This window comes from Cyprinus carpio, chromosome A7 (genome assembly GCF_018340385.1).
Source record: "Cyprinus carpio isolate SPL01 chromosome A7, ASM1834038v1, whole genome shotgun sequence".
In the NCBI taxonomy this organism is placed as follows: domain Eukaryota; kingdom Metazoa; phylum Chordata; class Actinopteri; order Cypriniformes; family Cyprinidae; genus Cyprinus; species Cyprinus carpio.
In genome coordinates this window covers 10,306,934-10,334,141 of record NC_056578.1, presented here as the reverse complement: position 1 = coordinate 10,334,141, position 27,208 = coordinate 10,306,934, and the positions used below count along the sequence as shown (strand labels likewise).

Genomic DNA, 27,208 nt, shown 5'->3' with positions numbered 1-27,208 from the left:
CAAGACTGCATTAATTTTATTAAAAAATACAGTAAAAACAGTAATGTTTTGAAATATTACAATTTAATACATTTCATATATTTCAATATATTTTAAAATGTAATTTATTCCTGTGATGCAAAGCTGCATTTTCAGCATCATTACTCCAGTCTTCAGTGTCACATGATCCTTCAGAAATCATTCTGATATGCTGCTCAAGAAGCATTTCTTATCATTACCAATGTTGAAAACAGTTGTGCTGCTTCATATTTTGGTAGAAATTGTAATGCATTTTTTTCAGGCTTCTTTGATGAATAGAATCTTTTGTAACATTATAAATTCCCATTACTTTCACTTTCGATCACTTTAATGTGTTCCTACTTAATACAAGTATTTAAAAAAAAAATCATACTAACCACAAATATTTGAACAGTCATGTATTTATGACAAAAGTATGAAAGGCAGACTCACCAGCGCTGGTATTTGCAGTTAAGCAAGCCGTTGAAGATCTCTCCCAGTGAGCTGACGTGATGAAGGTTGTCCAGAATGAGCACAAGAGGGGCTTCAGTCTCCTGCCCGTCAGTGCTGCACTGCTCCACTATATTTGCTAAGTACTGACGCAACTCCTATAAAACAAATGTATACATCTTTAATTTCTAATGTACAAGGATTTCTAGATCATTTTAGCATTTTTCTTTTACATTTTGGAGATAAAAAGCTTAGTTTCTAAATGGATTTTCCTTGCTCTTTTGACATAAATGTGACATAAAATAGTTTAAAACATGTAGAGCTGATACAAACTACTGCTCACAAACTAAGGAAACGAGATCAATTCTCACCTTGCTGGATTTATGGTCCACACTGAAGGTGACGATGTTGCTCTCATTGGGCAGTTTGCCCTCGCGCAGCGCCAGATGCTCCGCCAGTCTGTGGGCCAGGTAAGATTTTCCAGTACCGCTGGGGCCTGAAAGGATGATCCTGCGATGTTCCTGGAGCAAAGACACGTAACGCTGGAGCATGGGTTTGGGAATCAATGTCTCGAAGACCAGAGAATCCTCCGACTGAGAGTTCACACCTGAAATGAGAGAAACATAAACAATGTAACAGAACAACTACAGAAATATGGAGCAATTATGACATAATGATAACAAATAAAATTTTGTTGATTGTGTGAACCTTTCAGCGAGATGTTGATTGTGTCATTCTCTCCCACAAGGTATCCACAAGGCAGGAGCTCAGGTGTGTCTGCTCCGCTGGACCGGATCACGTCTCCAATACGATAACCCTCCACACTGTCTGAACCCAGACCCAGATGACTGACCGGATCTACATGCCTGATGTACTCCTACAGAGAGACCATCAGCTAATCAAATCAAACACTCCTCTCCACTCTCCACTCATTTTTAAATATACATACAATAATACACAGTCTTATCAGGATGGTTGCCTTCTGTCATATAGCAAACATCAATAAAGTCAAAAAATTTGCATGTGTCTAAGTAAATCTCAGTCAGTCATATTTCACCCTAAAATAATTAGCAATTGTTTTCCCCATTCATTTTTAACATTATTTCCAAACAATTAAGGGCATTTCCTTCACTACAAGAAAAAGTCAGTAGCCTACTGTAACACAAACAAATCATATTAATATTACTTAAAAAAAATAATAATGGTAGTATCTGTTGTACTGAGTTTTTGCATATTTTAATATGAAAATACTGTGTATTCACAAAACAGCAGCTTCATTTTAATTAAGCCAGATGTAGTTTCTTCCTTTCTTTTTTATTTGCTTTTGGAGTAAAATAAGACCTGAACATTGCATCATGAGATTCATCTGTCTTACAGGTTGCTTTCACGTGGTTGGATAATACTTCTGAATAATTTTAGAAATTAAACTACAGCACTTTTCGCAAACCACTTCATGTTGAATACATCGATGCAAAAGTCTTTCTGAAGTATATAGAGACTGCTACAGATTAAGCACCCCCCCAAAAATAATGCTACAAACCCCTGTCTAATGGTTCTGAATGTAAACCACTCATCGTCAACAAAAAGGTTAGAGCGATGCATGTGAATGAATGTACCTTAAACAAGCGCCGTACAACTCCATCCAGAACATCCCACTTGGTTTTTCCACTGACACCAATGCATCCAATCAGATAGTCTCGAGTCCTGCAGTCCTGTAGGAGACAGAGGCAAATCATTAAAACAAAACTCTCTCAAATGGGGCATGTTTTAAAATCTTCCTGCAAAAAAGGCGGGAGAACTGACCTCTTTCCACATGACGTCCTCTTGAAGACTGACAACTATTTTCACATGTCTGCTCTCTTTACGAGAGCTTCCATCTCCACTAGAATCATCCAACAACATGTCTAGAAGAAGACAGACTAGATCTTTAATGTGCTTTTATGATTTTTTCTCACATACAGCTACAAAACTACCTTTAGGGAAAAATAACACACAAAACTGCTCATACTGAAGCTGGTGGACTCTGTGAGGTTGAGGCTGTGTTCAGACAGGCCAGGCGTTGCGGACGAGGTCGAGGTCGGGTTATAGACGGACGCCCTGCTCCCACTAGCTTGGCTTTCCAACTTAAGGCGATCATTTTCCACCTTTAACTTCTCGATCTCCACCTATCAGACCACCCACACAGTGATAAAATATATAACATTCCTCTCTTTTTCTCTAAAAAAATAGTGAAAAACACTGCTACGAAATGAAGCATCTCATATAATTGATCCAATAAATCTAATTTGTGGGACTCCAAGAAGGTAACGTAAAGGTCAGTCTCACACCTGCATGTGGTTCATAGCCTCCCGCAGCTGGTCCAGCTGGTGGGCGGAGCTTAGCGCTTCCAATCGAATGTCTGTCAACTTCATCTCCTTCTCTCGTAGCTCACTACGCAGCTGCATCACAGTCTCCGCCTCCCCATCCAGACAGTCTGACAGTCTACATGACAACACACATGTTGTTAGATGAAGAGAGCACATAGATAAAAGAGAAAAAGTTTATATACTGTATATATATTTTTGTTTTGTTCATTTCATTTCAGTTTACTTTTATTTCAAGTTACGTTTTTTACGGTTTTAGTTAACTACAATAACCCTGTTTTTTTTTTTAATTCGAGGTTTAGCTTTATTTTTAATTTATTTCCAGTTTGTAATTTCAGTTCTTCAACCTAAATTAATTCCAATTATGTGCCACAGTTTTTATATTTTATTTAAGATGTGATGTGATGTTGATATTCAGGTCCAGAGCCGTTATATAACACAAACACACTCACATTGAGCTGGAGTGTGTGTTGCGGAGCAGCAGTGCTGAGGTGCTGGTGCCGTTGTGAGGGAGTTTGGGAGAGGAAGGGAGAGAGGAATCCGTCATCTCCTCAATGTCTGAGTGGGACGAGGCTGATTTAGGTGATTTCTTCTTACTGAAGGCCTGTTTAAAGGAGCTCCGCAGCTGCAATGACAACAGAGAATACAGAGAGAAGATAATTAAGCTGAGAGTTCCTGAAAAATGATTAGATTATGCATGAAATATGTGCAGTAGAAGCAATACAGTGAAGACAGGGGAGTAAAACTACAAGAGAAGTAAAGAAGGAAAAAACAGTGCAAAATTTTAAAAGTTAATTCTGACATTTTTAAACTATTGCATCTATTTGTCTATAGTTGCAAAACCAAGAAATAAAAAAAAAAAAAAAAGTTTAAAATAATGCAAAAGTAAATGCAAAAGTTCAAAATGAAGTTTAGAATCCAGAAATTTAAAAAAATAATAATAATAATAATAATAAATTAAATGTAGTTTAGAATAAAAATGTTTATAATCAAGAAATGTAAAAACAAATAAGAAAGTCCAAAATCAATAAATTGTTAATAAAGGAGTTCAACATTGAGGAATAAATAATCAGTGCATTTAAAATCAAGAACTCAAAGCCAAGAAGTTCATAATCAAGATCTCAATATAAAATCAAGAATTCAAACAACAGGAACTCATGATCCCAAGGAACTTTTTTGCAGACTTTGCTGTCTTGTGCAACACTACACGATAAAATAAATATCAGCTTAATTTTATAAATAAATATAATGATTCATAAATCACTATAAGACATTGTTTCAAATAGGAAGGGAAGAGAAGAAAAAAGAAGGGAAAGGAGGTCAGAAGGACAGTGTAAAGGTGAGAAAGACAGCAGGCTGAGGAGCAGTACATCTAAGGTTAGCAGGGTTAGTGGTGTTAGTGGAGCTGGGTTTACCAAAGACAGGTGTGTGCAGGATTCTCTGAACACACACTCTTACCTCATACACCTGCCATATGAAGCGACAGCACAGCGAAAAACAGAGAGAGACACAGAAAAGCACATTCAGCCGTGTGTGTTTGTGTCCTGCACAGGGCTCTGAAGCACAAGCTGCATGTCTACCACTAAATCTGCAGAAATACAATTCACTTCACGACCTCCCAAGACCAACACAAACCCAGGACCAATGCATACGCAATAACACAAATCAACTGCAGGAATAAGGGCCTACTGTAGTTAAGCTGGTTACCGTTCTCCAAAACACTAGATGACCAACTGGACCACCAGGCTAAAATGACCAGTTTTTATGCTAAAACTACAGTGATGCACCTACAAAGCTAAAGAACTTAAACACAACTAAATTCAATCTAAAGAATAATTGCTAACTAGAAAACACCACAAACTGGGACACTAAACAACAACTCAAACTGTCGGTGTACATTGTCATTCAAAAGTTTAAGGTCTGCTAAGATATTTTTTTATAGAAGTCTCTTATGCTCACCAATGCTGCATTTATTTGATCAAAAGCACAGTAAAAACAGTAATATAGTGAAAAGTATTACAATTTTAAATAACAGTTTTCTATTTGAACATATTTTAAAATATAATTTATTCCTGTGATTATTTTCATCATTACTCCAGTCTTCAGTGTGTCACATGATCTTTCAGAAATCATTCTAATATCCTGATTTGCTGCATAAGAATTTTATTTTATTTTATAAGATTATTATTATTTTTTTTTAACAATGTAAATGTTTTTCCTTTAACTTTTAATCAATTTCATGTATACTTATGTATACTTATATTATACTTATTATTTCTTTCAAAATCAAGAAAAACAAAAAGTCTTACCAACCCCAAACTTTTGAACAGTGGCGTATATAAATCTAAATGGACTGCTGGCCCATCTATGTTACACTTGACTAAATATAACAGGGTGACTTGTCATTCTACTTTAACATACGTATTCATATTCATATTCATCATCTGACACGTCACCTCCAGCACAGGTCACCAGCTACAGCCATAGCATGATACAGCAAAACAGGAAGTACAATATTAAACTCTGTGTATGGTAAACTAACTTAGCAGGTCCTTAATTTTTTTTTATTTATTTATTTTTTTTAATACTGTTTTCAGGAAAAGTATAAAAGTAAATATCACACTAGATGTTTGTTAGTAGTATCTATTAATTTTTTAAGTTTTAGCAACTTCAGACAAAAACTTAAAAGACAAACATTAGACACAAATAAAATGCAGAATAAAGAAACACAGAGGTTTGCAACAGTTAAACATTTCTTTAAAGGGATAGTTCACCCAGAAATGACAAATCCGGCCTAAAGTTGTTCCAAACCTATATGAGTTCTGTTGAACATAAAAAAAGATATTTTGAAGAATATGGGTAACCAAACGGTCCCCACTGACTTCCATAGTATAGATGGGGACTGTGAACTGCTCTGTAACCAACATTCTTCAAAATATCTTCTTATGTATTCAGCAGAAGAAAGAAACTCATACAGGTTTGCAACAACATGAGAGTGATTAAATGATGACAGAATTGCCATGATGAGAGGAGTGTGTACTCGCCCAGTTCTTCTTCTTCTTCTTACTGTTGGAGTCAGGGTTGTCCATGTTGGAGCCCAGGCTGGAGTGGCTAGTGGCGCTGTTGATGCTGGAGACGCTGTCAGATGAGTGCTGTCTGCGCATGCGCAGGTCCGGCTGCGCCCCATTATTACCTGATAAACAGAGAAAGATTTTAATTGAAATCAAGTGTGCCCTTTAGAGCTCAAACTGCAAAACTAAACAATACAGTACAATACATCAACCAATCAGAACACAACAATGTCGGAGAAGTATATACAGAATGCTCAAAATACATATTGTTAAAATAATGATTATTTTCTTTTGCTTACCTGTGCGTTCACTCTTGCAGGTGAGTTCTGGAGTATTGATGACGCCATTGATGGCCGCTTGAGCCACTGCGTTTTGCTTCTTTAGCAGCTCGATGGTTTTCCTCAACTCATTCAGCTCAGAGTCCTAACATACAAATACTGATAATGCATCTACAAAATCATGCTTTGTTTAAGTTTATTAATGAATGAATGTGATCAATGCAAATCCAAGAGTGTTGACATTTACCTTCTGTTCTGCGGTCATGGTGATGCTCTTCAGTCGGATGGTCATGTTGCCCAAACTCTGCTCAAACGCTGCCACCAGGTGGGCCTGAAAAGAAGGACAGGTAAAACGAGGAAAGAGGGTTCATTCAAGTTCAAAATGACATTTTTTGCATGCATGCATCATAGCTGCACCATAATACACTATTCACACGATACACAGACAATGTGCAATCTACCTTCAATGTGGTTAAATTAAATGTCTAAGCAAAGTTTTCTCTTTGAGATGATAAGAGGAGTCACAAATGCACTTTTTCAAAGCTGCATGAAATGCATGACCTGTGTGAGAGCTGCCTGGCTATAGAAATGTTCAACAGAAGCAGCAAAGCTTAAAATTATCAATAACACTTTTTGCCTTTAAACAAACACTTAGATGTGCAATCTAAACTTTGGCCCATATCCCAGACTGACATGCGACAACAGAAACCTAATTTACCCTCTCATTACAGCTTGCCTTTCCTTGTAAATCTAATCTTTCCAATAGGAATGAAAACAATTACAAATGATCTCTTAAATACAGTGTTTCTCCCAGACTGCAATGAGAATAAATGGAGATCAACTGAAGAGCTTTAAGTCTCTTGACTGTCATAAAACCTGAATATTTACAAATGCATCCTCTAAAAGTCAGAGATTTCAAACACGAAATCAAACTCTATTCTATCAATATATTCTTTTTCTATCAAATTCTTCTACGAGCAAATTTTCTGAATGCAACTTTTTTATACAGTATATACGAACCTGTCTCATTTGTTTTATTTCTCATGAGATATTTTAAAGAAAATATGAGAGTCAAAGTTAAAACTTTCAAAGCTAATATTCCTAAACTATGAAAAAGTTCCCACTAAACATACAATTTTCTTCTGGGTCACTGCCTCACCTCACATCCAAGAGGGTCTGGGGAGCTGTCAGTTGTCTCTGTAAAGCCTCTCTGTCTATATTTTTCTTTCTGAGAGCACCCATGGGAAGGGTAGCGGTTCAAAGGGAGCCAGATCAGAGGGCCGGTCCCGTCAGAACAAACATCACTAGAGCTCTTCTGCTGTTCCATAGATAGCTCAGATTCTGATAACTAAACTACAGCGATATATTAAGAAGCTGCAAAGCTCCTCCTAACACTGATAACTGAGACAGACAAAGCAATGAGGTCGCCTGGGGCCTTGACATGTTTTACTAGCGTCTCAAGGGCCCTGTTGTTTTTTTTTCTTTTTCTTTCTATTGGGATATTTCTCACTGTTCTGTAGATGAACACCCACTAAAGTGTTTTGTCTGCATACCAAATATGAATCATCAAACTGAAACAATGTTCTATATACGTAACGTCTTACTCTGATAAATAATCCTTCACCTCATTCCATGCCAGTCAAACACTGACATTGTTCTCAACAAGTTGACAAGTTCATGTTGTACTACATTATGTCAGAAACCATTACGCACAAGCCTGAAATAGAAGAAATCACAACAATGCAGCAAAAATAGAAAATCTTGTCTTATTACTACACATTTAAACTCCTTTTTTGTTAGTATCTCTTAAAAAGATCTTGTCTAGTTTGTACTTACAAGACAGGATTCCTTCGCCTTAGGCATAACAGACATGTCTTTATGATTTACACATGCATTTATCTTTAGGAGGATATATCAAAAACGCTGAACATGGTCTGTACTCGCCTTTGTCTATGGCCATAAAACATCAAATCAAACACAGTCCCGTTTCTCTGGTGGAAATGTCATGGATCTTCTGCATAGTCTCACAGTATATTATAATTTAGTCTTATATGTTATATTTTTTAAATACACAGTGGCGCCCAATAATACTTTTTTTTTTTTTATAATTGTCACTTAATTGTGATCTCACATTACGAGTTTTATCTCACAGACTTTATTTCTCATAATTGTGACTTTTTCTGTTGTACGTTACTTTTTTTTCGAATAATTGCGAATTTTATACCTCAGAATTGTGAATATTTCTCACAAATGTAATTTTACATCTTACAAATGTGACTGATTTTTGGAACTTTTTTCTGAGGATTGAGACTTTTATATGCAACTTTTTCTCAGATGTTGTATCGTAGAAATGTTAAATCTATCAATATGACTTTTTACATCACAATTGTGTCTGCCTTTGATACTTGCTACTTTTAAACAATACTATGGTGTATATATACTATACTATGAACTTCTTGGCATAATTGTGACCTTTATACCTCAAAATTGCGACTACTTCTCACAGTTTTAATTTAATATCTCACAGTTTGATTATTTTGCTGATATCTCACAATACAGCATTAAATTTCACAATTGTCAATTTTTTTCACAATTTCAACTTTATACCTCAAAATTGTGACTTTCTTGCAATTCTAACTGTATATATCGCATTATGACTATTTCTGGCAAATGCAATCTTATATAGTAGAGCGATCTCTAAAAGCTAAAAACAAGTTTAATTTTTTAACTTAGGTTAAACTACATGAGTAAGCACATGTTAAGTGTAGGAAAAAGTTTTGCAATAACAAGTGTTGCCTAAGACGTAGCGCTATTGTATGGTCAGGTAACGACAAATGGAAACTCCAATGAGGTCATGATGACATTAATCAAATACACAACCCACACAGGCGTCACTGAGATTATGATAACACCATTTATAAGATGCCTCAGGATGACACCTGACACTAGATACAGAATTGGGAATTAATTATGCCCTGTAGATATAATAAAAGAATAAAGAGCCATCTCAGAACTATGCATCTGTGTCCACCTACATTAGCACTGAGTTGCGTTGTCAGGGCGGACACCTTTTCCTGGGAGGCGTCCAGTTCTCGACGCAGCTTGCGGATCTGGAGAGAAAAATGCAGAAGAGAAACAGGTTGAAAAGAGGAAGAAAAAAACGCAGATGAAAAGGAGGCACACAAGGGATCCAGGTGTGTCGTGGAAAGAGAACTTTGTGATTTGGTATCAAAGGGGGGAAACAGTTTGCAGGTGTAGGTGTGTGTTGCACAGGTGGATGTAAAGATCACAGAGACGTGCGGCGAAATGAGAGCAGACCGTGAATCCGCCAAGAGTTTGTGTTCACAACAGGTCAATGGTGGTGAATAAATATGCTACAGGTGACAGCAATGTGGTTCACAGGTATGTGGGGGCCGCGTGTGTGGTGTTTTCACGAAAGGAAAAACATGTCCTCACCTCTGACTGTGATTTCTCCTCCGTCTGTTAAAATAAAAAAACAGAGTAGTTACTTAAACAGCATATTCGCACAGCTTTTCTTGTTTAACAGTTGAAAAATGAGCTGCTTTCTCTCCTGAGGGTATAAAATGGACACCAGAGACAGCAACAGACCTGAAAGTGAACAGCATGCTAACCCTACAGCTCTAGAGAGGGACTTTTCCTTTTCCTATCATTTATGAGCTCATGTCTACTGGTACACTAGCAGATAAACAGGAAGCTGGACACATTCAAATATCACTGAACACATTGATTTGCGGGGAAGTTGGTAACTAGACAATGGAAATCACCTAGAAGCACTTGAATGATACTGACATAAACATATACATAAAAAAGTGTGAGAGCACTAGTAAATTTAATACAGATATTCAAAAATTCATTTTACAATACATTATCAGCATAATAATCTTAGTGAAAAACTTAATAAAAAAATACAGTTTGTGTAATTACAGATTCAGTGGAATGAAGAACATCTGACCTTTTGTAAATTTTTTCAAAATCTTATAACTTTCTTTTTTTTCGATTTTAAATCATATTTTGAATGCAGATTTTGAAATCTTCGGGTGAATAAGAATGCTTGCTGACGACTGAATGCTCTAGACAACAATAGCATACTAGGACTCTTTGTATGTCGTCTGGCAAACATGCATGTAATGACACCCACTATAATGATTTTCTTTGCCGTTGACACCTGTCCAACAGCTAGACTGACAGTGACATTAAAATAGCAGCATTGTCTGTCTGTCACGGCATCGTATTACATGTGGGACAAACCCAGATGCGTCTAGCTGGTTTGGGTTTAATCAAGTCTTGCTTTCTGTAAATGTGTCTGATCATACAGACTCAACATAGTGACTTGTCAATGCAACTCTGATCAGAAGAGCTTTGTTAGAAATCTCTAAGCTTTTGTTGTCTTTGAGACTGAGGATTACCGTGCCATTATATCTGTCTTTTGATGAACATTCAGTACTCTGTAGTACAGAATGAATCAGTATTTTCAAAAGCACCACAGAGATTTCATGTTTGTGTCTGAGAGACACTATGCTTCTGCATGACAGCTGTTACCCACATACACAAACAAACACACCTTACAGCCTCCAACTTCAGACAAATCACCTGATGCTGATTTTGGATCAGCATTAATACAGACTGTAGAGTCAATTCTCTATGTAGCTAAGTCCAACAAGATACACTTTTCAAGTCAGTACAGACCATTAGTTTCCTACACTCTCAGAAAAAAAGGTACAAAAGGTGTCTCTGGGGCGGTACCTTTTCAAAAGGCACACCTTTGTACCAAAACAGTCCATACTGGTACCTTAAAGATACATATTTAAGTACCAAAAGTGCACATATTAGTACCTAATGGTACAAAAGTGTACCTTTTGAAAAGCTACCACACCAGTGGCAGCTTTAGTACCTTTTTTTCTGAAAGTGTATTTACTGGTCCTTAACTAAGAATTAATGATTTGTAATAATATGTCACGTAAATATACAAATATAGAATAGGAGCAATCTAAAATCTAAGGTTCCTACCGTGTGTCCCCAAGAAGTCACAGCTCTCCCCATAGAGAGAGTCGCCATCATCATGATTTTCCACTCTTTATACTTCAGTGAATCTGATCCTTTCTAAACAAATCTCTACCCCCTAAATTCCTGAAATCAACCTCATTTGAACTGAAGACTCACTACACGTGTGCCAGAGTAAGACTGTTGTTAAAACACCTCTGCAGGTAAGTAGAGCCGCCCATCTGGAGGTGTGGCACAGCCCAAATGAACCTACTGTATATAATCACTGGCTGAAACTGACACTTGTACACTTAGTCTATAATGAAATATATTATAATAAAGCTTAAAATCTATCTATCTATCTATCTATCTATCTATCTATCTATCTATCTATCTATCTATCTATCTATCTATCTATCTATCTATCTATCTATCTATCTATCTATCTATCTATCTGTCTGTCTGTCTGTCTGTCTCTCTCTATATTGTACAACAATTTGGTGTTCAGATTGTATTATTTGCAATGTTCATAAATGTTTATATTTATTATGAAAGTGACTGTACGGATCAAAGAAAACACAAATAACAATTTTAAAACTTTTTTTTCTTTAAAACACTTCAAAAGGGACTGAAAACTCACCGTTGAATAGACAGAAGAGGTGCTGGACACCAGCGAGAGAGACGATCCATGAACTAAAGAGAGAAACATACATTTCTAGAAATTAAGGCTTATTCTAGTATGAAACTGTTCTTATTTTAATGCACAGGGGTGTAACAGACTGTTGCTAGGCAACAAAACAAAAACCCCAGATCAAAAGTAAGTACATCATATATCACGCAGCAGAGAAGATCAGTGTATTTTAACACTAAAGTTACTGCTTAATGGAAGTTGTAGATTTTAAAGTGCACAGAACAGATTACATCCAGCAAAGTGTATGAATGATCACTTTTCAAAACACCTAACTGCCAGCTAACCTACACAGACAAACAGACACACACAGACAAAAGCATCGACCCACACACACTGTGTCAAACAACTACAACCTCTAATTAAACTTTCACCTGCCCTGACAAGATGTGACTCATCAGAGGTAATAATAACATCAGTCACAGACGGTAACGTTAATCGTGACTGTGAGTTCAGGGGTGTGACTTCAAATCATTTCCCAAAGAAATCAGACACCAGCCCAACCACAGTCCACCCACGGGTCGCCTGGCACTTCCTCATGATGCCATATCAGCCCTGAGGAAAAGCCAAACGGCTGGCTGGGCGTGATGTGGGCGGGGTTACAGATGTGAGAATGAAAGAGCAGAGACGCTTATAAACTCAGCTGAGGACCACCCAGAAAACCAAAACAGAGATTAATGTGTGTGTGAGACAGAGAGATAGGGTGGATGGTTCAGGGACAGGGAAATTCATTATGTCTCATTTACACCGTATTATCTACATGAGCTTGTAACAAACACGGTACTGTGGTCCATCATATTTGAAATACACTGTTACTAAACTATTACCATTTAATTTAAATGTAAGCATAATTTAATTCTATGTATACGTGCCCAAGAAAGCACTTTCTGATTTCTGATGGTAGTTATTAACCATGGTGTTTACATGTTACTAGATATTTCAAAGGTAGATCGACAGATAGATACATACATAGATCACTACTGCCAGAGGCTGAGGATATGAAATGTATCTTCTTTACTTCCTGTGTGTGGATCAAGTCCTCTCCTAAACCTGTTCCCACAATCCCTCTGGGACTTCTACAACACTCATGTTTCAGAGTCACAGAGTTCAGTCCCCTGTCCGTGCCACACATACTGTATCATATTTTGATTCTGCAGAGAACTTACATGGCTTTTAACCTGTATTTGGTTTCAGATGTCACAAGAGGCACAGTTGGGTGATACTGGGTTACTGTGCCACGAGTGTAATTTTTACACTTTTCTACAGGGGCCAGTTTATGGCGTAACTGTCTTTGGCAAACATCTTCTTGTTCTTAAAGGAGACTCATAACAGGTAAATGCGTGGAAGGCTGAGTGGAAAACTGGAATGACTTAAAATGTAACATAAAGCTTTTTGTACACAATGATTATTCAAAAAATCAAGGAGAGGAGAACAGAGACTGTTGATTTAGTCAAATGTGTGAATAGACTGAGGATAGACATATGGGCTTATGCTGGATTTAGTTGTCTTTGAGTTGTATTTCAGCACAGAGTTCAAGCTGACAAGCTGTTGCAGATATTTACCTTCTTCTTATAAAAGCCTATCTTCTATTGTCTTTAAGAACAACATTGAGTGAGCTGCCTACCTAGACAACATTTTTAAGCATTAAACAGGTGCGACTCTTCCAAAACATAGACAAAAACATCATACTGCCTTCTAAGATACTTTGTTTTGGCCAAATTATAAAGCACTGCAGTAATCATTTGCGGATAAAGTAATCCCAGAATGCACTGCGATGGAAAAAATCATTTAAGATGGTTTATTACTGGAAAGTATTGCCATGAATACTTCAGCATTTTTATAAACTGTCCATTTCAGCCAATATTTCTGTGTTTTATGTATTATTCATGTTTGTTAGGTATTAGCTTAGCAGCATGCTGACATCAGCTATTGGGAAACTATAACGGAAACTATTGTGGTTTGTAGGAGTTGTGCTATTTTGTGTGGCATTAATGCCATTGCAATTTCCAAATCAGTCACTTGTGGGGTTCCTTTTTCAGTTAGGATACTGACTTAAAAGGTAGCTGACTACACAGATAGCAATCAGAACAGGTCTCTCACTCTGTTTCAGAAGAGCTAATGTGGCAGATTTGAGGATTATGACTGCATGGATGAAATGTAACATTTACAAAGTAGAGACAAGCATAAATCAATCCGCTGTCTCTTGCATTTATTTTTCTCACCTTCCTCGAACCCATCCCTGAAGGATCCCGACCGGCTCATGGTGCGAGTCTTCTCGTCCAGTGACATGCAGGAGTTGCGCAGACGGGAATCACCATGGCTGTCCAGCGGGTTGTCCTGATTGGTCAAGCTGTTGTTGCGCAGGCTGGCTAGGTTAATCTGAGCACCTGTGGTGGGGCTTCCTGTAAATAACACACAATGGCACTAAATCATGCAGGACAAGACAAATAATAATAGTACAAAACCTAATTATTTTTTAAAGCAAAATGCACGCTTAGGTAAAGTCTATTTTTCTATTATTTCTGATATATTGGCATGCAAGTGAAAAGTAACATATTGCGCATTTCAGAAAATTCACAGACTCCGAATAGAAAATGCATTATATCAATTATTATATATTCACAGTAAATGCATTTTACCAAGTTGAGCAAAATTAAATCGCGTTCCGGATGGTGACGTCAAGCTGGAGCCGGTGGAGAAGGGAGAGTCCTGCAAACCTCCAGCTGAATGTGAGCGCAGCCAATCACGTGCCTCTTCCTGACGCAGCTGTGATGAAGGGGTGTACCTGCAACAACAGGACCATTCAATCAGATGCCGGCATTCAAATGGCACAAATATTGTGATTAGACACCTGACCAATCGGAGAGGAAATAAAGTTATTTTAGTACATATAAAGTAATCTTATTTATTCTAATTTTAATATATTTTTTTTATGATATTTCTAATAATATAGTATTAAATATCAGCCATGGTGAGCATAAGAGACTTTTTAAACATTTAAAATATTTAAAAAAATCTCACCGACCCCAAACTTTTGAATGGTAGTGCATATGAAAATATATTTATTTTATATTTTAGGACATTTATTACTAATATATATATATTATTTCCAAAAAAAAAAATAGTAATGTTCATAATGTAAGTAATTATTTAAAATTCATCACTAACTTGCAATAACATGAGTGTAAACGGAATTACAAATAAAAGTCTGGGTACAAGTTTGAAATGCTCACACACTGCAGACAGAAAAAAATAAAAATAAAACTGTGGGAAGAACAACGGGAATTTACAAAAAAGCTGCTAATTCACATACAGTACTCCATAATGTGAAACAAACTCGGTACAAAAAGTGACAAGTGCCATGCACTCACACCAAAACTGCAAAAGAAAACAGTGCTCTAAAATAAAACTGTGGCCACAATGCATATTAAAACTGAAGCATGTGCGAGAGAAAAAGAGATAGAATAGAAAGAAGGAGAACATGAGTGCCAGTACAGTAAGCACAGTCTGCACATTCCCAAAATGCACCTGTACTTGAGTCCCCGCTTGGGAAGTGTGTTTCTATCACTGCAGGAATCACTGAGAGATTGATGAAATGAAAACAGCGAGGGAGGAGAGGAACATGCACAGCTTACTCAATCATAAGGGGTTGGTTCAGACATATAATAAGGTTTAATTTAACTATAATTGCAAGGTGATTATCATTTGATCTGTCCTTTGACTCATCTAGAACTCATACGAGTCTTGATCTGTGCTGTCACATTAATAATAAAGCCAACAAACCATTACTGTAATCTTCGGCTTTGATTGAGGAAAGTTATGGATTTTACCACTAGGTGTCGCTAGAGTAGATTTTTTATTTGGTCAATTTTTCCAAAAGAGAAAAGAGTTCACTATCATATAAATGGCATCAAAACTAAGAGACGTGGACTAAAAGCCACAAAACCCCAATTTTGATCACATGGGGTATTTAAAACTATAAAATTACGCAAACACAAGACACAAAGCCATGTCAGTATTAAAAAGCAGCACAGGCGGACCCTAAAGCTATCAGACATTTTACCTGTCTTGCTTCCGTGGCAATGTGTTACGGCTGAATTTAGGACTCGCAGAGGGAGAGGAGAGGGGACTTGGGGAAAGTAGAGGGGAGAGGAGAGGGTTGATAGACAAAAACAGCATTGGAGAAGAGATGAATACAGAATTAGAGACACAAAAAGAGGCTTCCACACTTCATGTTCTTCAACCTGATAAAGTGTGTTAAGCAAGTTATTCTGAGCACTGTGACAGAATGGTGCAATTTAAATTTGTAAACCTAAAGTTTATCCATCAATCCATTTTTTCAACAAACACCAACTGACTTTAGTAAATGTTTAAACTAAATCAAAATCCAAATTCTGTTTCGGATTCCAATTAAGAATGCTTCTTCTTGTAGATTACATAATGTAGGTAAAAACAATTTTTATAAAACGGATAGTTCCGGTCCTTGATTCTGATTGGCCGAGCCACGTTCGAAGCTGTTGTAAATTACACTACAAACATACACCTTTGTTTATTTTTGTGTGTTGCTCGGCAACCTTTTTTTTTGCAACTACACTGATTCTAAGGAACTACATTGTTTGGTGGAAGAATACTGTTTTCATTAATATCATTACACTTTATTTGCTCTGTTTTATTTTGTGAAACCTTACTACGTACAGTATATAGAATAACCGTTTTATAAAAGCAATAAGCTCCGTGAAGCCATGGTTTAGAGTGAATTTATAACAGCTAAGGGGCGTTGTTAGGCACGACACAAAGCGGTCCCTCTTGGGGCTTATTGCTTTATTCTATAGATTTACACCTTCTTTTTCTATATTCATCACTGTTTTTAATTATCACAAAATTCTATATTGAAATTTAGGGAATTCACAGCATTTAAATGCGGTTACAGTCAAACCCAAAACATAGATATAGAGGAAAAAGAGAAAAAAAAAAAAAAAAAAAAAACCCTTGAATTTCAAATTACAACTATAAATTAAAATATAAACATCAAAAGACAGAATCTGATTTGAAACTGTGTTGTACTGTAAACTATAACTAAAACACATTTTCTGAAATAAAATTTAAAGTTAAATAGAAATAATTACATGAAAACTTACCCTTAAAAAAATTCTGAAAATTAGAAATGCTGCCTTAGCAACTACCTGAAACACACGTTGAAGTACTAACATTTCTAAAACTAAAAATAAAGTTAAATATAAAAGACACACATAAAAAAGCACATAAAAATACTAAAACTAAGACTAAAATGAAAACCTAAAAATAAAAGCTAATCAAAAACATTAATAAAGATTAGAATAGTATAAAAACAATACTAAAATAACACTGAATTGAAATTGGTTTCCTGATTTGCGATAATTTGTAAACCTACAGTCTTTAGGTGTTTTAAAAAAACACCAAATAATTTATGAACTGAATCGGCATTCCAAATCAGAATCTTACTCAAAATCTGAATTCTAGTTTGAGATTACTGTAGATTGCAATTCAGAGTTATGATTATGATCTGCTATGGTCATCACCATGTGAGTGTGAGTTCAGAAGTGACTCCTGTATTCCATGGACATAGGAAAGCTACCCCAAAGGGAAAATGTTTTTCAGAATCAAGAACTCATTCTAATTCCGAATCAAAATCCAATTCAGATTAGCACTTCAATTTCTGAATTATAAATCACAATATTTCAGTGTTAACCCAGAGTATAACGTTTTTCCTTCTAACACCCAGACTCACCTCTCTGTCTTGGCACTACCCGTTCTCATCAGTACTGGGTGGACATCGTCACGGTGATGCCCGCTGCCCACTGACATGTCGATGGACTCGCTGCTGGTGTGCATGCTGCTGACGGAGGGGTAGCCGAGAGCCGAAGAGCTGCTGATGGTTGTGCCCCAGGTCCCAGTGCCTGTAGAGTACACCGAACCAGGGCTGGAAGCTTGTTCGCTGCCCCCTATGCTGGCACCGCGACCCCCGTACAGAGGACTGCTGCCGCCGCTGCCTGGTATTGTGGAGGGGGAGTCCAAGGGCCCACCGGAGGACTGGGTGTGCCCGAAGGTAGCATGGGGGTTGGAAATGATGACTGAGTTTTTCATGCCCTCTGCAGTGGTGACCGGGGCTTGTTTAGCAGCCTTTCCTCCAAAAAGTCTGAGAGATGAAGACAGAGAAACAGAGAATGTAATAAAACTGAACATTCGGTAAATCTGAAAATAATAGCAAAAGAGAGAATGAGAAATCATAATATCTAGATTCTTTCATTTCTGAATGGGTGGGTTCTCAAGGTAGCGTAAAATGAAAGTAAAATGGAAAGGAATTTTAGTTTACACTAAGAAGCTAGTGTACATATACACTAACGTTCAAATGTGTGAAGTTGGTATGATTTTTAGAAATGATTTTGAAAGAAGTCTCTTATGCTCACCAATTTGAACAAAAATACAAATATTTTTAGAGTTTAAAATAACCTATTTTTTTGAGTTTAAAATAACCTAATTTAAAATTTTATTATAATTTGAAATGTCAATTACTCCAGTGATAAGAAGGTTGAATTTTCAGCAGCTGTTACTCGAATCCTCAAATAATTGTATTACAGGTATGCTGATATGGTGCTCAGAGAGAGAGAGAAAAAAAAAAAAAAAAAACGTTCTTATTACCATTAATGTTGAAAACAGTTGTGTTGCTTAATATTTTTGTGTAAACTATGATCATTTTTATTTATTTACTTATTTTGTATTCTTTGATGAATAGAAAGTTTAGCTCTTATTTTGAATAAAAAATCTTTTGCAACATTATAAATGTCTTTACTGTCACATTTATTCAATTGTGAATAACAGCATACATTTCTTTCATAATTAATAATCTTCCTAAAAAAAAATAGTGTGATCAAGTATATAACCCAAACATGTTTAATACAAAGAGTTATGTGTTTTGTTTTGAGCAATATGAATACTAAGTGAGAGCGATGCTTACTAAGTTCTATTTCTCTTTATTTTCAACCTTTAATGTTCACTTTGTCCCCTTTTAACCCCTGAAGCTGAAGAAAAAAACATGCTTCTATCCTTAAAAATAGTGGGAAAAGATTAAAAGAACTTTGCTCATCAATAACACGAGCAGCTCAGATGGAAACACGAGCCACCCTGGAGAGTCGTGATCCATGACCGTCATAAAGCAGGTTAAGTAAACAGCTTCAGAAAGACCCTAATCATGGAGGTGGAGGAGGTTACAAAAACTCATTCCTTCTTTCACATGTTTGGGTGTGTAAGAGGGGCCCGAGAAGATGAATGGAGCTATTAATTGAGGAAGCGTCAATGGAAACTCTGATTTATGAGGGTGAAATTCTGTGTGTGGTATGTTGCCTTTTTGTACCTTCGCAATGTTGGAGACGAGACCTCACTATACTTGTTTCCCTGTCTCGCTGTCTGTGGGATAGTTGCCGCCCCTCCTCCCGAAACAATCGGATTGGTTCTCAGGTTGTCCATCTCTGAGGCCACGCCCTTCTCTTTGTCTGTCTGATTGGCTTGGATTATGTGTCCATTGGTTTTAGTGGCAGAATCTTTCGGTTTGCTGGCAGTGACAGCAGCAAGGACAGGTGTCCGGGAGCTCAAGCTTGACTCAATGCTGCTTGTGGACGATCGGTTTCCGTTACGGGCCGTGGCTCCAGAACGAGAGGGTCGAGGTAGACTTCTGTACTGCAGTGTTGAACGAGCACTGGGGGACAGGTAGCCATCCTCCTGAGAGGGCAATAAACCATCCACAGCTCCTTTTAACGACCCTCTCCCACCGACCAGAAGGGCGGAGGACTTGGGAATCTTCCCCAGGGTGGCAGAGCCGCTGGTAATGGTGGCGCCGCTTGCTGTCACCAGAGTGATGCTGGAGGTGGTTACCATAGTGGCCGGGCCATGGACGCCATTGGGCTTTTTGAAACCAAATGTGCTTGTGGGGACTCGGCCTGCGGGTGTTTTCTTGGCTTCGTCTCCGCTGCTTCGACCAGCGTCGGAGGAGGAATGCTGGACGATGTTGGAACTGGGAGACATGTGGCCTTTTTCGGAGACCTTAGCATCATCTGTTTTACCTATTGGACAAAAGAATGCTACAGCTGGACGAGTTGATAATGCATAAAACTTGCAGATAAAGTCAACACTGTTTGTAAGATGTAAATGTGTGATTAAATGAATTTAGGCTGCATGACTTGTGGGAAAAATCAATTGGGGAAAATTGCGATTTTTCTGAAAAGAAAAAAAAAAAAAAGCTGGGGCGGCTCAGTCAGGTAATTTTTTTATTTTTTACCAATATGACTATACAACAACAAAAACAACAGCAATAATAATAATTATAATAATTTATACATAATTTATTGAATTATATATTTTTTAAATTTTAATAATTTTTAATTATTTATTTATTTATTTAAGAAAATGTATTTTACAGTCCAACAGATAAAAAAAAGTGTGACTGCGATTTAAAGGAAGAAGAAAAACATAACAACAACAACAAAAAAACAGGTTTGCTGTGGTTGTTTTTAGGGCTGCACAATTTGGCCAAGATTCTTTTTGATTACATATATAAAATATGACTATATAATAATAATTATAAATATATAAATAAAAAAATTAAATGAAAATATTGCTATTGTAAAAAACTGTATTTAAGACTGTAAAACTAAATTGCTAACAATTACAATACTAAAATACAATAATTATATAATATAATATATAATAAAATAATTTGAAAAATTTCTAAAATTTCTAAAATTATGCTTTTTTTCATTTTCAAACATTAAACCATCAAGCTTTTATTTTGGTAGAAAACCATAGACAGTCCTTAAAGCTTCTCTTTTGTTGACAACAGCTGGTTTATAAGTGAAGATGGTTGGTGCATATTTTGTTCCCAATTGCAGGTTACAAGCCACTCAAAGTCAGGACAGATGAAGGGATCACACTGAGCCAAATTGTCATTTCATTTTATTTTGATTAATCATTCTTTTCTGAATTCCGAGCCTAAAAACAAACATCACTGACCAGTTACAGCTGAAATGTTTTCAAAATGCTCTTAAATACAGAACACGTACCTGTCCCTTGTGTCTTAATCATGCCGGTTCCCGTGGCTACTGTTGTACTTTTCGTCTGCGGTACAGTCACGCCCACCTGTGCACTCATGCCCCTCCTCCAGGAGCCCGTCTGAGTGATGGGTGCCGTTTTCCGTCCAGAGCTGCTCTTATCCGACTCCTCTGAAACATCTGTAGGGTTCCGCCGCCACTTCAGACCCGCTTCCATTTTGATGTCGCAATCCAAACCCCCATCTGACTTCTTAACTTCATCAGTGGACCAAGCAGTGGTGTGTTCGGCTGCTGAATGCTTCTCTGCATCTGTCTGAGGCTACGGAGAACAATACAAACTTTCAAATCAACATTATGAATGTATCAATTTTAGCAAGTACCAATATTCCTTAATTCATAGGAATTAGGAACCAAATTTTAGAATTGAGTTATAGTCATATTAGCAAGAATTCAGATATTTTCAACAGTGATGTGATATAGAAATACTACGGATGGATAGATGGATAAACCTTTATTGATATTTATTGGTAATAAGGTGACTTAGGAATTAGGCTTCAATTTTTAGAATTAAATCATCAGTTATCAATATATTTTCTTAGAATTACCTGTTTAATTCTATATCAAACTTAATTAAAAATTAACACCTCAACCATGAAACAACAAATGTGTCACATCTTCCACACAGCACAGGGAAGTAGATTTGGTGGTTTTAGAGTTTGCAGTTTTTTCCCCACCCATCCACACTTACCAAACTTACCATATCAATATAATTAGAAATTATAGTCCAGAGCAATGTTTGTGTGTGTGTGTGTGTGTGTGTGTGTGTGTGTGTGTGTGTGTGTGTGCGTGTGTGTGTGTGTGACACAAGTTTCTATGGAATCAACAGGACCTATTTAGCACTTTATGAAGGTCTCAAGCAGGGGAATGTGAGAGCTGGGTTCAAGTAAACAGAAAGAGAAGGGGGTTTCATGAGAAGTAAGAAAGTGGGTGGACAGACAGAGAACAGCCTCTTTGTGTTTGAGATGTATCAGAAGTACATGCCAACTTGTTCTACTAACCCAAACCCTAACCTAACAGTCTACTAATACTCTTATGAGAGTTAATCGACATGTAGTTGTCTTATAGTTAGTAGAACGTCTAAAGTGGAGTATTGGAATAAAGTGTAACCAGAAATTCACACATAAATGTTAGTATGTTAGGATGCTTATGAGCTCCAAATTTCAGGTTTTACACAAAGGTTCATATTGAATTAGAGTGATCATAAATAAATGCGTAACTGTGTGTGTGTGTGTGTGTGTGTGTGTGTGTGTGTGTGTGTGTGTGTAAATGTGCGCGGGTCATACCTGTCCGTTCACTGCCTTACGGGACGCGGCGGGGGTGTTGGCGTAAGAGCTTATGGAGGAGCTGGTGTTGATGTCATCAGTATCAATAGCATCACTGATCCCACTGCTGACGGAACTACTGTCATCCCAACTGGAAAAAAAAATAAAGTTTAGATATTATCTGAGACTCTGTTTTCAAATATATGAATGGTATGGAACTTATTAAGTTTTCAGTAGAAACATTATATAGAAACACATCTTTGGACTGAAAAAAAAAAGCATTAGCTGTGGTTATTGAGTGATTTTTGACCACATCACAGGTCTATGAAGCCCACACATGACAGGCTTTTAATACTGTATATTTACTGTACAGTTTTGGATCTGCTCAGGGACATAGAGGCTAACCAGAGTAACTGATCACTGTGTTTAACACCATCCTCTCACTCCCGGGTGGCCACCATCATTCAGACCCTACTATGACAACAAAAGAAAACACAAACAAACACACACCAACTCAAACACACCAGCCACACAACGGTACAAGTGACCTATGTGACCTTTAACCCCCATCTGTCAAAGAGGACAGAGATGTGGGAACGGAGGAAACTAGGAAACATATCTATCCATCCATCTAGTATATTAGTCTAAAGAGTGCATGAATGTGCAACAACACTTTCTTTTGCTTTACTGTTCTCTTAGTAGCACAGACGTTGATTCCTCGGCCTCAGCATTCAGTATAAATGATTGTGTAAACTTTCTCTAGTAGAAGACAAAAATGTGAAGTCTAAGGACAAGGCACTGATTTCTCCATAAATCCCATATAGACTGGCTTTGAGTGTTTAAAAAAATCCATTCAACCAAGATCTGCCTGGACTAAGTCTTAACAGATGCCCACACCTGAAAGGATCGAACTACAAATCTAAAAACAGGCTTTGCTTGGCTAACACCCAGACAGAAGGATATGTAAATCCTGCATAAGGTATTAAGGTATTAATTTTAAAAAAAACATCCACTAATACATTATTTTCCAAGAAATCTCACCCATAATACATTTATAAATCACTCTACCTGACTCGATGTCCGTGACTGCCATGGATTCCAATAGCCGGGGTGGGAATAATGAGATTGATTTGAGGGAAAAGATGCCTCATGATCTTAAAAGCTTAAAATGTAAACTAAAAAAAAGTTCCTTTCCGTTGTATTTATTCCTCAGTCCTTCCTTAACTTGCACGACAATCCATGTATTCCCTCAACCCTCTGCCTCCTGTCACTCTCTCTCTCTGTCTGTGTTTCTCTCTGGTAATTTGATCCTTAAGAGTGACGTTCTAACCCTGCAGATCCCTGGAGTGGCCACAGACCAAGAAGCCAGAGAAATGCTCACTCACATTCACACACATCTACACACAGACAAACAGAGCGTGAGGAGGACAAAGAGAGAGAGTGATAATAGAGGTCAAAAAGATAAAAAACAGCACACATTTATACAAACACACACTCTTTCTCTCGTTCACACACACATGCACATGCAGGAACCACCCTACTGGGTCTAGGATGCTAATTAGAGATCAGCGTTTTGAGTGTAGCTTGAATGAGGGCTTCTCTCTGGCTCGCTACCCTGCCATTACTGTCTCCAGTGGACCAGCAGGCTAACCAGCCGGCCTGCTTTAAACAGCACCTCCGCAGTTTCTCCCTGAGAACCGAATCCTCCACAGAAACCTGCAGGGGTGACGTCAGTTACTTCAGCACGCACACAGATCTATGACTGTTGTCTTTCATTTAAATGGACATTATGGTTATTAAGGAAACTGTAAAACTAAGAATTAGATGTTTCCCCCTGCATTGCATGTTTGTTTATTAAATAATTTAGCCAGTCTGTTATTTACCGATAAGAGTGTAAACACCTTTTCCCATATTTAAATTCATTCTGTAAAAAAACACAGATTTCCCCAGAAAATTCTGCATGTTCTGTCTGAGCCTAACATATAATAACATACATATAATATAGTGATACTCTTGCTCTAAAATATTACTCTATATGTTTATAGTATGAAGAATTTCTAATATATAGAGTATAGAATTTTGTATATATAGATTTTAGTATACAGAATTCATATTTCACATACTATATATATAGTATAAAGAATTTATAAAGTGAAAATTAAAAATATAAATATGTGAAATATTTTAAAAAATATAAAAATATTTACACATTTTTAATACAATTATTCATAATGTTTTAAAAATCTGTATTTTCTATTAAGTAGTAGTGTACTGTTAGATATGTAGACATAAAACTTAAAAACATTTTTTTTTATTTAAGTAGTATTTAAAATGAAACCATTTAATAATTAAACAAATAATAACGTTAAATTTAGTCAATTTTACCTTAATGATTTCATTATTTATATTATTAATATAAATGAATGAATGAATGAATTAATATTGTATTATTTATATATATATATATATATATATATATATATATATATATATATATATATATATATATATATTTAGTCTCTTTTCCCTGAATTTTTCCATTAATCCCCAAGTTATATACATAATATAGTTTTATATTATGTGACATGATGCATTTTTCATTCATTCCTCTTTATACATATAAAATCAATATTTGACAGATCAGGAGACTAGCACAAATGGCTAGCACCAGAAAAAAAGACAAAACAAATCAAGATAAAGAACATTAGAAATTTATATTCAGTGCTTGCTCAAAATGTGGAACTAAATCTCTTCTAAAACATACATTAAGATGTTGATTATGCAGCTCTGAACTGCCTCTCAAATCCCCCCTCTCACAATCTGGCATCAATGCAATAAACCTCAGTGCAGGGAAGGTGGGAGTTGGGGTTAAACAAGGCGAGTGTGTGTGTGTGTGTGTGTGTGTGTGTGTGTGTGTGTGTGTGTGTGTGTGTGTGTGTGTGTGTGGAGTAGGTTAACTGGCAGGCTTTTATGAAGACCGTTACGTTCCCAACAGTTTGGGGCATTCCAGACCTTTCCATGCTCAGCTCTGCGGTAGAAGAATGACAAAGCTCTCTCTGACCACAAACAATGAGAGGTCAAGAGGCTTTTTATTCTTTCATCTGTGGTTATCGTTTTTCCCCCTTCTTGCAAGCACTCTTCAACCAATTTGCTTCATCAAGGTCTCTTTTGCCATCAGACTTTGGTTTAGAGTTGGTCCGATTCAGTTGAACAGATCAGTCTGTTTGAACTGATTCATTTATGTTCTCCTACACTCAAACATGGCACCTCAAGAAGTGTTGTGCCAGGTTTGTCATCAATGGCATAAAACATAATTGCTCTTCACATCTCATCATTGACATTACACTTGTTACAACAAGTCTAAGCTACAGAAGACTTGGAACACAGACTGTGAACTATATTTTTGGTGCTTTTATAACCTTTTTCATTTAATTTCACTGTATGGAAAGGAATGACCAAGACATCAGAAGACCACAGAAGAGAAAACAAGCTGGAAATGACAAGATGAGTGCGAGGACAAGCTGTAAAAATGAACGTATTTGTATGAATAAATATATGTAAATGAACAAATTTAAAAAATGCTAATGTAAAATTATACTTAGATATAATTAATATATTTTTTTTATTTCATTTTTAGAACATTAATTTTTTAATGATTTTCTTGCTTTAGCTAACACTACTTCAAGTCCACATAAACACATACAGTACGTATTGAATTTAGCAACTTGATTGGACATACAGCCCCATGCCCCCACCACACACACATACACACACACACACACACACACATATACATATAGCATTCACAGAGTCTCTCATCTGCCCGACTTTCCTTAGCAACCGAGCTTTCATCATGGCCTGAAAGAATCACGTATGTGAGATGCCCAGCATTTCTCTGTCTCTGCTCATAAGGTCTGCCTGCTTTAAATGCTTAAACATGATCATCATGCTGATCCAGTTACCTGTAATGTGTGTGTGCAATCACACTTAAAATGTGCAGACTCTGAGGATTTAAGGCATATAAACACAGCGACATGCACACATGAAACACTACTGCAATGAAGATCCCATAACTGGAGTTTATATTACGCTGTATCAATTTACACTGAGAAGAGCAGAGGCCGATCCATCTGTTAAATGCATCTCATACAATCTCTATATCAGCATATACAGTGTGTAGACAGAATGGTGACGTGTTCTCTGTTCTTTACTACCAGCTCTATTTCTTTTTACTATTTTTAAAAATAACCAATAACGCAAACAAACCCTGATATATTCACTTTGACTATTAAATAAAAGTCTAAAGTCCACCTACCCGACACTCGTCACTTTCACTTCACCACTCTGCTTTCTAAATGCTGCAAACCCTAAACTGTAAAATTCCAGATTGCCGCTTTTCAAGGGTATGTCTTCACTCTGATCGCCAAAGGTTTTCTGAGGCTCTGGGAAACTTGACAGATGTGGGCTGGTAGAGAGGAATCTCTCTTTTTCAGGGCCATAAGAGAAAATGTTTTCATGAAAGTAGAAGCTTATCATTAAAAAAAAATGTCTTCTAATAAACACACTAGAGTTCAGAAGTCTGGGGTCAATATGATTTTTAAATGTTTTTCGAAGAACATATTTTTTAATGTTTTTGAAAACAAAGATGCATTGGTTTGATTATTTTGTCAGGATTCTTTGATAAAAAGAAAGTTCAAAAGAAAAAAACATTTATTTCAATAGAAATATTTTGTAACAATGTAAAAGTCTCGCTTTCACTTTTGATCAGTTTAATGCATCCTTGCTGAGCCCAATACATTCTTATAAACTACTCTAACACTAATCTTTACAAACTATGCATTGTTTATGTACATTAGCAAATAACTGAATATTTTCTTTATGCTAAAAACCTACAAAGTGTATCAAAAAATAAAGAAATCAATCAATTTATATGACAAAAACTAAAAAAGTTCTAGACT

The 27,208-nt window shown here is 36.6% G+C and overlaps 1 protein-coding gene across 4 annotated transcripts in view; it reads right to left on the bottom strand.

Moving 5' to 3' along the window:
* Positions 1-27,208, bottom strand: part of LOC109092612 (neuron navigator 2-like) — a 126,924-nt gene that overhangs the window by 3,236 nt on the left and 96,480 nt on the right. For all 4 annotated transcript variants that reach the window (XM_042759560.1, XM_042759558.1, XM_042759559.1 and 1 more), the window contains 22 exons: positions 22,272-22,401; positions 20,941-21,247; positions 19,239-19,944; positions 17,616-18,023; positions 15,912-15,977; positions 14,488-14,633; positions 14,071-14,250; positions 11,801-11,853; positions 9,616-9,639; positions 9,195-9,269; positions 6,407-6,490; positions 6,181-6,304; positions 5,855-6,003; positions 4,269-4,277; positions 3,263-3,435; positions 2,775-2,928; positions 2,456-2,612; positions 2,251-2,351; positions 2,064-2,159; positions 1,156-1,324; positions 819-1,054; positions 451-605 (listed from right to left, as the gene is read on the bottom strand). In XM_042759560.1, coding sequence (XP_042615494.1) covers positions 451-605; positions 819-1,054; positions 1,156-1,324; positions 2,064-2,159; positions 2,251-2,351; positions 2,456-2,612; positions 2,775-2,928; positions 3,263-3,435; positions 4,269-4,277; positions 5,855-6,003; positions 6,181-6,304; positions 6,407-6,490; positions 9,195-9,269; positions 9,616-9,639; positions 11,801-11,853; positions 14,071-14,250; positions 14,488-14,633; positions 15,912-15,977; positions 17,616-18,023; positions 19,239-19,944; positions 20,941-21,247; positions 22,272-22,401 — 3,702 coding nt within the window. The remainder of the gene's footprint in view (positions 1-450; positions 606-818; positions 1,055-1,155; positions 1,325-2,063; positions 2,160-2,250; positions 2,352-2,455; positions 2,613-2,774; positions 2,929-3,262; positions 3,436-4,268; positions 4,278-5,854; positions 6,004-6,180; positions 6,305-6,406; positions 6,491-9,194; positions 9,270-9,615; positions 9,640-11,800; positions 11,854-14,070; positions 14,251-14,487; positions 14,634-15,911; positions 15,978-17,615; positions 18,024-19,238; positions 19,945-20,940; positions 21,248-22,271; positions 22,402-27,208) is intronic.